At 36.6% G+C, this 13969-nt stretch overlaps 1 protein-coding gene across 1 annotated transcript in view; it reads left to right on the forward strand.

Moving 5' to 3' along the window:
- ADAMTSL1 (ADAMTS like 1) overlaps positions 1-13969 on the forward strand; it is a 380207-nt gene that overhangs the window by 171337 nt on the left and 194901 nt on the right. Inside the window, 2 exon segments of the mRNA XM_038552482.1 lie at positions 783-930; positions 3401-3485. Of these exon segments, the coding sequence (XP_038408410.1) occupies positions 783-930; positions 3401-3485 (233 nt within the window).

Consider the following 13969-nt stretch of genomic DNA (forward strand, 5'->3'; position numbering starts at 1 on the left):
ATGACAAAATAATTAGAATGGTATAAAGTAGGATAATTAAAACCTAGAACATTCCAGAATGATAGGGAAACTTGAAGCAGCTTAAATAAGATGATATTTGGGGTTTCCGGCTGCTAATGCAAAAGGTTTGAAATGGCAAGAGATAGAAAGTTGAGGAGGCAAACCACTGTGCTCTGAGCAAGAGATGGCAAGACTTCTCCCTTCACTATAGGGCTTTGGGGCAGCAGGATCAGAGCTGTGATGTTTCTGACTAGACTTATGCTCCCTGGCGTGTCTAGAAGCACTGGAGGTGCCATCTGCATCTGACCTTTGGATCAACCAGCTCCATGAAACATTTTTGACCATGTCAGTATAATCAATTGGATCAGCCATGCTGCAATATAAATTCAAAATAGCAATTTGCAAAATGTTAATGTCCATGTGGGAGCTAGCAAGGTGACTAAATAAAATTAAAATCCAGTGTTAGTAATCAAAATTGAGCACATTCTACAGTGTCTTTTCTCCTTCTTTTCACTGCTTGGTTTGGGACTTGGCACACAGTGGGTGCTTAAGGGATGCTGCCTAACTAATCTAAATCTAAGAAATTGAAAGTGATTTAATTTTCAGCCAGCTTCACCCTAAATAGCCAAATAGAACAAAGACTCTATGAATGGTAAGAAATGGTACAAATCTACTGGGAGTCCTTATATAGAAACAGCCCTTTAAAGAGTCTCAGGTGAGAAACGAGGCAAAGTAAACAAGGCTTTGCTATGAGTCTCTTCTTTCTTGCATTCTCCTTCCAGTGCACGGTGACATGTGGCCAGGGCCTCAGGTATCGGGTGGTCCTCTGCATCGACCATCGCGGAATGCACACAGGAGGTTGTAGCCCCAAAACCAAGCCCCACATTAAAGAGGAATGCATCATACCCACTCCCTGCTATAAACCCAAAGGTAACTCAACAGGTGCTCTGTCACCAGTCTTTTCATTGTTCTGTGTCTTTGAAAACCATTTGAAACTACTTGGAATATTTTTAAGTATCCCAAGTGTTCCTATTATCTATTTTATGTAGCTTAGACTCTACTAAATGGGCTTAACTCTTTCAAAAAATCTTTCAAATCATTTTGCTTGCAAATTGTTAGTAAGTACTACATATATCATAAAGCTGTTTGAAGACTGTTGCTGAAAAGTATCAGCTACATCTGTTTAAAAGGAGTTATCATACAGATATCAGAGAAATACATGTGTGATATACAAGCCACATTTCTTGCTGTTAAAAATAAGGTGGTGAATTTGATGTCTACTTTGTGAAGCATCAAATATATTAGGAGGCTTCATACTTCAAATTGCTGAAACAGAAAGGTGTTGCTGCTTATACTGAAAATTAAAATATGAATATGAGACCAGATTCTGGAATCATAATTTGAAATGAAAGTCTGGAATGAATCAGGATTTAACAGAGACTATAAATAATTTATAAAAAGCAAATTTTAGAAAAATTCTACTTAGTGAGCAAGATTTATTATTATTGCCTATTATAATTTCTCGGATTGGCATGCATGACTAATTGGACTCCTTTGCTAATACTTTCATCATCTGTGTGAAGAAAATAGAAACTGCCAAAGTGCAAACCATTCAGAAGTAGAGAACTCCTTATTATAAGCTACCTCCTATTTATTAATATTAAATATGATTCTCTTTTGCTTCTTAATTTATTTCTTTAACCATTACATTTCTTGGAAAATCAGCCACAGTGTAGCTCTTTATTATACTATAGGTTGCCCTTGGTGGAAGTGAATGGCATCATGAAATCTAAATGATTTAATGGAAATAAACCCAAAATACCCGAAATCCTGATTAATTGTAATAAATACATCTCTCTTTCTCTTTCTCTTTCTGAGACTAAGTTACCTCATCTGTAGAATGGGGCTAATAGTAGTAATTACTTTAGAGATCATGTGAGTATTAAATGAGATATAGTGCAGCCAGGGTGCTTAGCTCACTGCCTGGAATATAGCAAGTTCTCCACAAATGTCATCTTCAACTCCTAACCATCCTTGTCATCCTCAAATATGGGAGGAAATGTCCACCAGTACCTCTGACAGGACCACTTCAATTAGACAGTAAAGTATCGCAGGCCTACTAATAGTGCCAGGCTGAATGTTTCATCACTGAAACAGAAATGGCTCACACTGTCAGATATGGTATTGTTGACTGAATCACTTAGCTGGAAGAGGTGGCCCAAATGTAAAATGATATATGCATAGGTACTGTGTCACCATGTTTAAATGTTAGCAAATCCTTCTGGTCTTAGCAGTTTCATATTTCACACTCACTTCGTTTTCTGACTAGACACAATTGCTGCACGTAGAGGACAAGAAGTGATGCCTCTAACTTAAAATAGTCAATTATTTATTAGCTGTCTTTACCAAGCCACTTCAGAGAAAGAAAAGCAGTTTGTGGTTAACTATCAAGAATAAAATCTGGATTTTCACAACTAAGTAGTGAATCTGGCTCTCTAAACATCATTAAAATGCCATATAATTCTATGGTGTATGCATATAGAGACATAATTCTTTCATCTTTACAATTATATGTCATAAAATCGTGATAGAGCTTCACTGGCTCACACTATAAAGGCAAATATGCCTATAAATGATCCTAATAAATATGTCAAAATGGGAATCTTGGCAGTTACTTCTGTAGGAGCAGTTATAACCTCTCTTTCTTTTTCTCCTTCACAGTTTTTTTTTTTTTTTCCAGGAAGTAGTTAGGAAGCTTGTCCTGAATCGTGTGGTCAAAGCTAGATAAAACAGTCAAATTATGGCTTCTGGACCCTAAACTGCTCATATTCTGACTGTCAGTGAGCCTTGGGGTGATACAGAATGAGTCAGAGATCTAAAGCAACATTTTATGAATTTCAGAGTGGCAATTTTGTTTGTTTTTGACAATATGGCATAGATCACACTTCACCGAAGGGAAAAAGAAAAGTCAGAATGTATTAAAGTCTTACAGTATAATTTATAGTACTTTGTGTTTGTCTTAAAAAATAAATATTTTTCTATCTTTGTAACAGGAAATAGTGAAAAAATACTTTGATGACTCTTCATGTACATGTCGAGCCAGCGTTCCTAGAGTTATGACTCTCCTAATTAAAAAAAACTCTCCTTTGCTCTTCAAACTGATAAAAGTGAAGCATAAAGACTAGTAGACTGGTATTACTAAATATTCTAAAATATTCTGTTTTCTTGATATAACCATCATTCGAAGCAGAAATTTACCTAAAAACTTATCATTTGCAGTTATCAACATAGTTTCTAGGTAGTGCAAAATCAGGAACTGGTGAAGAGATAAAAGAATTTCCCTCAAATTCCAAATTGGTTCTAACCTCTTCTCTTTTGTATGCATGCACTTAATTCTCAGAGAAACTTCCAGTAGAGGCCAAGCTGCCATGGTACAAACAAGCTCAAGAGCTAGAAGAAGGAGCTGCTGTGTCAGAAGAGCCCTCGTAAGTTTTAAAACCACAAGATGTTTTGCTTTTCAAACTGACTGGGCTTAAGAATGTAGTCTCTCACTGAATGTGGCTTCCCTGGGTTTTGAACTGGGTGTAATACTTTTGCCAAGGGTCAAATGAGCCTTTCAGGCTGTCAAAGTAGAGATTTATCAGTTTCAAAGTGTTTCTCAAAACATTTGATTGCATGTTTGCTCTCTAAATACTTTTTGGTTTTAAAGTAAGAAAATGAAGGGAAAGTGCCTACCCTCTTCTCCAAAACCTGACCTCCTCTTTTCCAAGAGGCTAAAGGTGAGAAGGCCCAGACTCCCTCTGATGATATAATACAGATTTGATATGAAAGTCTGGGCAGCTTTTCACATTCCTTATATCCTTATATTCCTTATATTGCTTTGCAATACAGCCACACACAAAAAGTAAAGCATAGGCAAAATATATCTGAGGGCAAAAGAAGTATATTAGCTTTTCTTTTCCCTTTCTTGCTGCGATTGAGATCAGATGGATACTAATCATTACCCCATTTGATCACAGTCCCTCTGCTCAGTTTTATCAAGGCCATGAAGTTTGTAAGACCACCAGGCACAGGTTTTCCAGATGCTTCAGAAGAGGAAACAAGGATTAAAGACAATCATGGATTAGACTGATTGATTAATTAGTAACTATATCCTTAGTACTAGAAAACACTGATAGGTATATCTGCTGCATCATTTTTAAAAATAAGGGAAAGCACCTTAATGATCTATTTCATTTATAATCAAAGAAGTTTCTCAGAGTGATGATTTTCTGGGTTAATTTGTTAAATAGAAGCCCTAGGCTCTATATTGGTGCATTAGACACATCACCCACCCTCCAGGAGCTCAGAGTATAGCATGTAGATATGAAAAGGTTTCCAAATTCAACCATAGTTTAAATTTTACTATTGGTATAAATTAACACTGTAGTCTGTAGATTCAAAAGCAATATATAATTTTCTCAGATCCATCCTGTTTGAATCTAAATCTGACATGGTGTGCCAGAGCACAAACTGTGACCCCTAATCACAACGTAAACAGCAGAAGATTGAAAAAAAAATTTTTAAATACAGATTGGTATGACCAAAGTTCATTTGTAAAAAAATGAAATTTGTTTTTCAGTCACTTGGTTTCACATTAGGCAGTGCACTTCTGACTTTAAAGGACAATAAGCAAAACATAAATTATCTTTGTACTATAAAGTTACTAGAGTATCTTTTTTCCACTTTTTTTGAGAAATGACTTTTTAAAGAAGCAATTAGCCATTGCAGAACTTTGGAGGAAAGATAGTGTTTAAATATCACAGTGCAACCTTTACATGAGTATATGAAGACTTAAAACTTTCTGTTTGTCTCCTGCCAGTACCTGGCTGGACAGGCCTTCTTGCTGCTGGAGAGGAAGTAAGGAGTTTATTTTAGAGGGGGATTAACTCTTTATCTACTAAGGTTCCATTTAAGACACAGAAAGATGCTGTATAATTGGAGCTGGTTGTTCCTTATATGTATTCTTAGGTTAGGTACATTTAAAGCCAGGTATCTATTATTTTATTAAATAAACTCTGCTCTCTGGTGCACAGTGTTTTGTCATTTGGTCTAAAGCATAATCCTACATACAGTATCGCATTATAACCGATGTTAAATAATATGGTAAAGTTGAAATTAAATCAAAACATTTTACATCAATAATTTAACATCTTTCCCATTATTAGATATCTCTGAAATGAAAGTATTAAGTGGAGTTTAATGCCCGTGTAGAAGGATTACATAGACCATAGTTAACTATGTTTTCTAATGAGTGTCTTGCACTAAAGGTCTGACTAAGATGCATTATGTTTCACTTTAATCTTAATAAAATCCCTAAAGTAGTTAACCACATAGTTTTCACCATTGAAACTATAGCCATATATTAGATTATTAAATTTTACTCTTGGTGTAATGGAATTGCCATCTTGGCATGATTAATCTGAATTGAAGTAGATTGTAATTGGAGCACTGGTGCTGGGTAAAGGAAATGTATACTATTATGCTCAGAACAATAATTACTTTTATACCAAAATGAAATAAGTGACAGCTGTAGAATAATGTAATGAAAGGTATATGGTTTCCACATCTTAATACACTTTACATCTTTAGTGCACTGAACCCTAGGAAAGGTCCTACATGTCACATTATTTTTTTATTGATTTTGAATTTAAAAAACATAATTTTGCATGGTCTTAATTCTTTCTTTTTTAAACCACATAGACTAGTTCCTAAATGTATGTAGCAACCTATAATTACTCTCCATAGTATAATGAAAAAATGATATACTGTCAGCAAGTCTTTCCTTCCCCCCAACCGAAGAGACTCACATTGCTTAAATTAAATGGTAATGTTTAGAAGCTGTGGCCATCACTTCTGAACTGCTCAGAGAAGCATGAATAGTGGTCTAGAACTATTATCTCTCACTTTGGCCCCAGCTAATATAGAGTTTTGTAGTAAAAACAGTAAATATCATTTATTTCCCCTTATATAAAAGTATTATCAACAGCCTGTCTCATTAAATAATATAGGAAAACCAGTAGCTTAAAGTCTTTAGCATATGGAGCTACTGTTATTGAATATTAGATGCTTGTGGTAACCCCAAAATGAAAAAAATAATAATAATCGGTTAGCTCTCTGGCCAAAGATATGGTGGAAAGTAACCTCTCTAACATATGTTTAGAAAAAAAACTCTGATTAAAAAGTAAACACTGAACCTCCAAGAAATAACTAAAACTTTATAGAACAGAAGCATGTACCAGTATGGCTGTGCCAGTGAGCTTTCAAATGCCGTGCAGAAGATACACATGCTGGTATCGGTCACATAGAATACCTAAAATAAGTATCGCAATTAGGTCACCTTATGGGAATGCCCTTCATATATTGAACTCATTCTATAAAGCTGCAGCTTTATTCAGAAATCCTCTTAGACATTGTTGTTGTTTTTTTTTTTCTAGCAACAGACAGGTTTATTTATGATGTATTTGATTCATATGGTGCAAAGGTAGGAATTTTGTGATGAATATATTTTCGTGGTATTAAAAAAAGTATCTCCTAACCCACTTGGGAGAGTCATACCCTCTAAGTGGCCATGGTTTGTCTTGATCCAGGCACATGTTTTTATCAGATTTTTCTGACAACCAGCAGCAAGAATCTGTAAGCAAGGTATCTTTGTCTCTCCTCATTGAACAGGACAGTGTGAACAAGATCCAGCCATGTACTAAGTCATGTGGGGCTTTAGCCAGTAAAGCTGATCAAGCACAGACAGTCTTATAAATAAATACAGTAAGGGTGAACGTGCCTCTGAGGATGCTTGCTCAGATCATAGAAATCCCTGCCACTCAATTAACACAGAAGGCATTATGGTTAGAGAGAGACTTCTAAAAATAATAAGATTCTGGTCTGAATTGCATTTTTGTGAGGTTAAGAGCAATGCCATTCCAGCACCAGGAAGGGACAGATGGAAAAATAACTGATGGAATTCTCTTTTGCTGTTATGTGAAGTGTCCTTTTGAATTTGCCTCCAGCTGATGAGAGTGTCATTTAGGATTCATCATTTATTTTATTTTTCTTAAGTTTCATAAGTTATGAATTTTCTTTTATCATTTTCTTTTATTTTTTACAATGCTATATTAGTTTCAGGTGTATAATAGTTTCAGGTTATATTAGTTTCAACAGTTCAACACTTCCATACAACACCCAGTGCTCATTACAAGTGCACTCCTTCATCCTCATCACCTATCTCACCCATCCTCCCACCGACCTCCCCTCTGGGAACCATCAGTTTGTTCTCTGTAATTAAGGGTCTGTTTCTTGATTTATCTGGGATTGAAAATGTCAGACTGAGCCCAGTTGGTTGCTTCCCTGTATATCCCCAGATATATAGGAATAGCTTTCTAGGTATTTTTTAAGCCCTCAGAATTTTACTTTTATTTGGTAAGGGATCAGAACTACAATGTGGTAGTATGATTATGTTCATTAACCAGGTGGAAGCTAAGTAAATTACTGACTTGATTCCCCATCTCCTATATATAGCTTATTTTCAGTCTCTGTTGAGTTATATATACCCAGAAACATGACAACCACCTCAAGCCGAGTACACATAGTGACCACTTTGACAGCTTAATTTCTTGATACTACACTGTCCTCTAAGACACATAAAGGCAGCACCGTCTACTGTTGCTGTTCAGGAGGTTAATCAGTTGGCCTGCCTAATGAGCCTGACCTAACTTGGAATAGGAAGGAAAAGGAAATTGTTCATTTCCTTAACTCCTTCAGGCCACTAAGAGGCCACTCAATGCTCTGGAAGGTGTAATCTTTTCAGGGAGGCAGGCATAAGAAAAAGCTATGGCCTAGATGCTCCAGATGCTCGGCCTCTCTCTTTTTAGACTTTCTGCTCTCTGAACCAAGTCATTCCAGAAAGAGGAAGGAAGAACTAATTGGGTACCTAGGGAAACCAGTTTTCTCCCAGATTTATTTCAGTTGCCAAGAGTTGTACTTGGATGGCTCTGAGCAAGCACTAGGAGACAGGCGATTACTTTTGACACTAGGTGACCAACACAGCTATTTTAACCAGCCAACCTTCCTGAAGACATTGGTGCATACCAGGTGGATAGCCTTGATGGTGCCATCCTCTCAAAAGCAGGATTGAGTGGTCCTCTATGTCTTGATCTTGCCCTTAAAAAATCTTGGGTTATCTCATCAGATATTCAGTTAACAGCTTTATTGCATGGTTAAGAAAACATTTTTGTGCTTCAGCACAATAGTCAGGCCTTAAATATATTGCCATAAATAATCTTGGTGTAAGCCATTTAAAAAAGGAAGAATAAAAAGGAAAGCAAGCAGGCCAAAGGCAGCAGTAATATCTGGATGCCAGATGGCATCAGCTTAGTGATGGGGCTGATTCAATAAGAAGCAAAGGGAAATTCCTGTCATGCATCTGTGTGAACAGAACCCACAAGGAATTAGATACAGAAAGAAAAGCCAATAAGAGTCGCCATAGTGACCCTGTAGTCATTAAATGCCTTGTTTACCTTGTTGGAAACAGTATTTATATATATAATATTTAAGCTTTTGTTTACATTAGTCCATATTTATACCCAGTAAGTTGTCTGAGAATGTGAATGGCTTAACTCAGTGGTGAAGAATGTGAATTCATATTTTTTTTAAAGTGGCTAAAATGTTAATTGTGTGACATGTGTTTTTATATTTTCCCCCAAAGAATATTCAAGGAATCAAACCTCAGTAATGGATCCAGATAGTTTTGCTGTTTATATCCTCAGTACAAGGTGCCTGAATTATTTTCTCTTCATGCATCTCAGGCCACAGAAAATAAAAAGGAATATATATGTATATATATCTTAAGAATCAAAAGTCATCTCATCTAAGATCAAGCAGTTTAAATACTATCTGTAGATCATTAAGCCAACTTCAGGGATATTCAAGCAGAATAAGGTTTAGCATTAGAATTACAGGATGAAGAAAGCACAAGAGCTCTTAATTTTGAGAAGCTATAGCCCCATACTGGCTAGACTGAATCAGCCCCTACCCCGCAATGGTCATGACCTTGCTCACTTGTAACCCCTTCCTCTCTAGCCTCCTTCCCACATACCCAGATCCTTCTCCTCCATTATATCCTCTGCAACAGCATGCTTAATACAATTTCTCTGGATGTTTATGTACTTTAGATGACTGTAGAGAGTCAGTAGACCTGCTAAATTGTTCAAACCCCCTAATGAAAGAAGCTAAATTTACTCATAAGTCACCTACTTTGTGCCAGTTACTGATAAAGTAAACCTGGTAGTCCTTGCCCTCAAGAAACCTTAAGTTCATTATCACAGGAATGGTAGGATTGTGTCCAAAATGCTGAATATTGGTCAGTTATCCACAGATTGAACAAATGAGCTAGCTGTATTTTTTTAATGCAATTTGATTTTAAAGAATGTAATTTGATGTCTGAGTATGCACAGTGTGATAGTGTTACTGGTTTAAAAAGAAGTATAGGGGAATTATTTATTGAATTCCCAAATTCTCTCCCTTACTGTATATTCCTCTGAGTTAAAATACTACAATGGTTAAGCTAGGACACGGTAATTCACAAATATGAACATAAATGAGAGAAGAATGCAATATACATGGAAAGGATTTGGAGGATGTTGACATGAATGGATCTTTGGCAGATTGTGATAGAACTTATCTGAATCTTTCACTAAAAAACCAGTTCATGAGGAAGGATTACTGGATATTTTTATATGGCCAATGATCATATATTTGTATCACCATATGTACCTCAGCGATTCTTACCTATACGTTGAGAACAGGGTGCAGAAACCATAGGTAATTTCCTAACATTTAAATTTTTTTCAATACACCATGCTGTCAACTATGTGAGTTGGTGAGGGGTAAGTCTGTATATTTGTGTGCTCAAACAAGGACAAAGCCCTGCTGGGATCAAAGTAAAAAAGTAGTTTAATTGTTGATCAGCCCTCCATGCAGAGCAGCAACATGCACCAGCAGTGGTGGATTGTGGGCTCCAGTGACAGACTGGCCAGGTGTTCATCTTGGATCCAGCACTAGTAACAGGAGACCCTGGGCAAGTCACTTAACCTTTTGGCTGCAATTTCCTCATTTGCGAAATGAGCATGATAACAGCATCTACATCATAGAGTTATTACAATGATTAAGTTAGTATATATAAAGTAGCTGGTATGCAGGAAGCTGCATACATGTTAACTGGGGTTATGATTGGGCTTTTCCCAGCATCACGCATCTTCCCAGGGAACCTGTAGCTAATAAAAATGTGTAATAATCACTTCTTTACAAATGGAGAAATTGAGGCAGAAGTTGTATCTACTGGTATGTGAGAGAAAAGTACCATTTAACCTGAAATTCAGCCAGTGGTTCCCCAGCTAGCACCACCATTTTGCCTCTCTTCTGTACTCCTGAGGCTTTTTGCAGAGTCACTTGTAAGCATCACACTTTGAATGTAGCCAAGAATTTATTCTAAAGGACAAAGCTTAGTTACCTTTATTTGAATAAAAAGGGAACCTACAGAGAATTGCAAAAATTAATAAGGAAAGTTTAGAAAATGCTTGGGTAGAAAAGCATCCTCTCTCAACTCTAGGTTAAACACAGTCGATCCCCATAGACTGTTCCCAACGTGCACCAAGACAGAAAAATCAATAACAAATTCAACAGAGCAGACAGAGCCATTTTTATGTAGTCATTAGAAAAGCCTTTATTGCAAACCAAGAAGTTCTCAATTTATCAGCCCCTCCCAACATCTCCACTTATTGCTCATTCTGTAGCTACTTTCAGAAAGCTAAATCTGAACTATTGCTCAGCTGAGCCCCAGAGAGTGACAAAGACAAATTAATGGGATCCGTGTGTGCCAAAATAAAGTATGGACCCTGTCACCACCAATATATGTTAAGTCCATTAAGGTCATTTTTAATGAACTGAACTTTTCATTGGAAAGCCTTGCCAAACTTGTTGAATTAAAGGAAAGAAACCTTTACAAAATTGCAAAATAAACCAATTCCACTCCACATGAAGAAAAAAAAATGGTTCACGGAAAGTATTCTGAGTTTATGATATTTTAGATTTTTATCAAAATCGGGGAAAATGATATGGATTAAAAGCTCCATTCTGGTATTAAGTTGAGAATTACAAATGCATTAATAGCATTGTAAGCAATAATGGTAGGTTAGTCCCTGGGACATGACTTTTTAAATAATCAGACTTGCCTCAAGGAAGACCCAACCTTTAAATTATGTTCTGTGTATATAGGTCAGAAAAGCAATAGGAGAGAAAGATGGTCTGAAACAAATGTCATAGCCTGATTTTTTATTTGTGAAGAGAGTAATTTGGCTCCATTTGTATCTGCTACATACAGTTAGTGGCCTATCTTTTCTTTTTTTCCTAAAACTCCGTGCATATTGAGTTTTAAAGAGGAGACAAAAAATGGGAGCTTTCTTTGGGTTCCCCTGACATAGGAACAACTCCAAAATATCTCAGAGCCTTCCCTGGGGTAGCTGCTTGTATGATAAGGCAACATAAGATCAGAATTATGTGTAAATCACTGAAGGCAGCCTCTGGCTCAGAGATGCCCCCAAACAGTCTTCTATAAAACAGCCTTTTTATTGAGATTAAAGTGTGATAGACACAAGATTTAAACTTGCCTCAAGCTACATGATAACCTAATATCCCATCAAGATGAAATAAGACCAGCACATACTGCCTAAGTACAGCTATAAGAAACTACTAAATTTGGGCGCAGTAACTTTTTTTTAAAAGACCAAAAGAAACTTCCACAACAGGAAAAAGTTTTTGTGTGCTCATGCTAATATCTAGAACGGAGACGTAAGATTTAATTGCTTTGAGTTTTAAGACTCTTGCCTTTTTAGCTTGTTTTCAGCCTTTGGACCCAAGAACAAACCCAGAAGCAACTCACTCATAATGTCAACTCTCACCATTCTATGTATCTACTCATTTACTCATTTAAAATTGTATATTTGTTGATTATGTACTATATGAAGTTCTGCCTTCACAGAGGTTTGGCATAGTAAGGAAGATAGTTATTACCTAAAGACTCACATTTGATTTTCAGAAACTGATACTGCTATGAGTAAATGAAGAGGTGCTCTAAGAGAGTCTAAGAGGAACCCCAGCAGGTCTGGGAGTCAGGAAGTCTTCTCTGAGAAGGAGCTTGTCAACTGAGGCCTGGTGGATGAGTGGGAGTTACTCCAACCTGAGAGAAACAAGGAAGATCACCCAGGAAGTGACCCACCTGCCAAAATCTTGAGTCAGGAAAGAATGACACACGTTTAAATAAGAGAATATAGACTAGTATGGCTGGAGGCTAGTGACCAGGGGGAGAAGAACAGGAAATGAAGCTGGCTGGAAAAGTACATAATGTAGCCTTTGTAAGTAGTTTGGCTTTACTTCTGGATGTACTGAGAAACAGTTAAAAACTTTACATTTTAAGATCCCCCTAGCTACAGCGTGAAGAATGGCTTGGTAAAGTCTAACAGAGAAAGGAAACAGACCAATGGTTATTGGGGTAATCCAGCAGAGAGGCAGTAGCTTCAGTAATCTTGGCTTATATGGCCACCCTATAGCCAGTATGATGACATGGTGAAGAGCTTGGATTCTGGAGTCACCTGTCATGGTTTTGAATCCTGATTCTGCCCTTTATTTAGCAATATGGTATTAGAAATCTCTGTGCCCTAATTTTGCCATCTAGAAATTGGGATGAAAATAGTATTGTTAAAATATAATTTTCAAAAAGGCAAAATCATGATCCATATGAGTGCATGTCAACATTTTTATTTAACTCCTAAATTATTAAGGGAACCAGTAAGATGTTAAAACTTATTCAAATGAGAATTGGATTTTAAAAAGTGTGTATTAAAAAAAAAAAAAAGTGTGTATTTTCTACCAGACAAAAATCCTTTGCATTGACAGGAAAAAAAAAAAAATTTCCATCACTATGGACTGGAAACATTCGTGTCATCACAGCCCTCTACAAGGAAACTTCTGTCTAGCCAAAGACAAACAAAGACTCATACCTCATAGAATTAGACAACCTCCCACCCTGTAAGTCTGCTAGGCAATGTCAGCATTCCATTGAAAGGTTCTCTTTTGCCCATTTCACAACATTTCTGACAGTATCCATCTCCTAGCAATGTTATAATGAGTTAATGTATAGAAAGGCTTAAGGTACATTGGTAAACATTGGCTGTTGTTGTTGTTATATCAAGGTGGTGGCAAGTGGAGATGGAGAAAAGTAAATGAATTTCAGATACATTTTTAAGGGAGAATTGTAAGAATTGGGGAACCATTGGGTAGTGAGAAGTAAGGAAAAACGAGGGGTCAAGCATAACTCCTAAATGTGTACTTAAGCAGTTGGATGGCCAGTAGAGTCATTTGCTGTGATGGAGAAGACTGGAAGAGGAATAAGATACTAAGGAGGGAGATCAAGAGTTCCATTTTGGTCATTTGGTTGGAGATGTCTTTGAAATACCAAAGTAAAAATGTCAATCAGGAGAGAGAGCAATGTGCAACGGCTAAGAGCATGAAACCTACCAGCTGTGTGAATAACTTCAATATCCTCATTCATAGTAATTATGAAATGGAGATTATAATAGTTCTTAATCTAGCTGTCATTAGGACTTAACAGCTTTTATTTATAAAATACTTAGAGTAGTGCCTGGCACATAAGAAGCACTAGATACGTTTTTGATAAATAATTAGTTTTGTTGAATTAGTGTTTGCTCCTTTGAAAGAATAATGGCTCCCTAGCACAAAACTTACCAAAAAAAAAAAAAAAGAGAGAGAGAGAGAGAGAGTTTGGGTATAAAGCTCAGAAAAAAAAGTCCAGACTAGAGATGAAATACTTCGAAGTTGCCCACACATTGGTGGTGCGTGAAAGCAAGAATCACTGAAAACA

The sequence above is a fragment of the Canis lupus genome, chromosome 11 (genome assembly GCF_011100685.1).
Source record: "Canis lupus familiaris isolate Mischka breed German Shepherd chromosome 11, alternate assembly UU_Cfam_GSD_1.0, whole genome shotgun sequence".
NCBI lineage: Eukaryota > Metazoa > Chordata > Mammalia > Carnivora > Canidae > Canis > Canis lupus.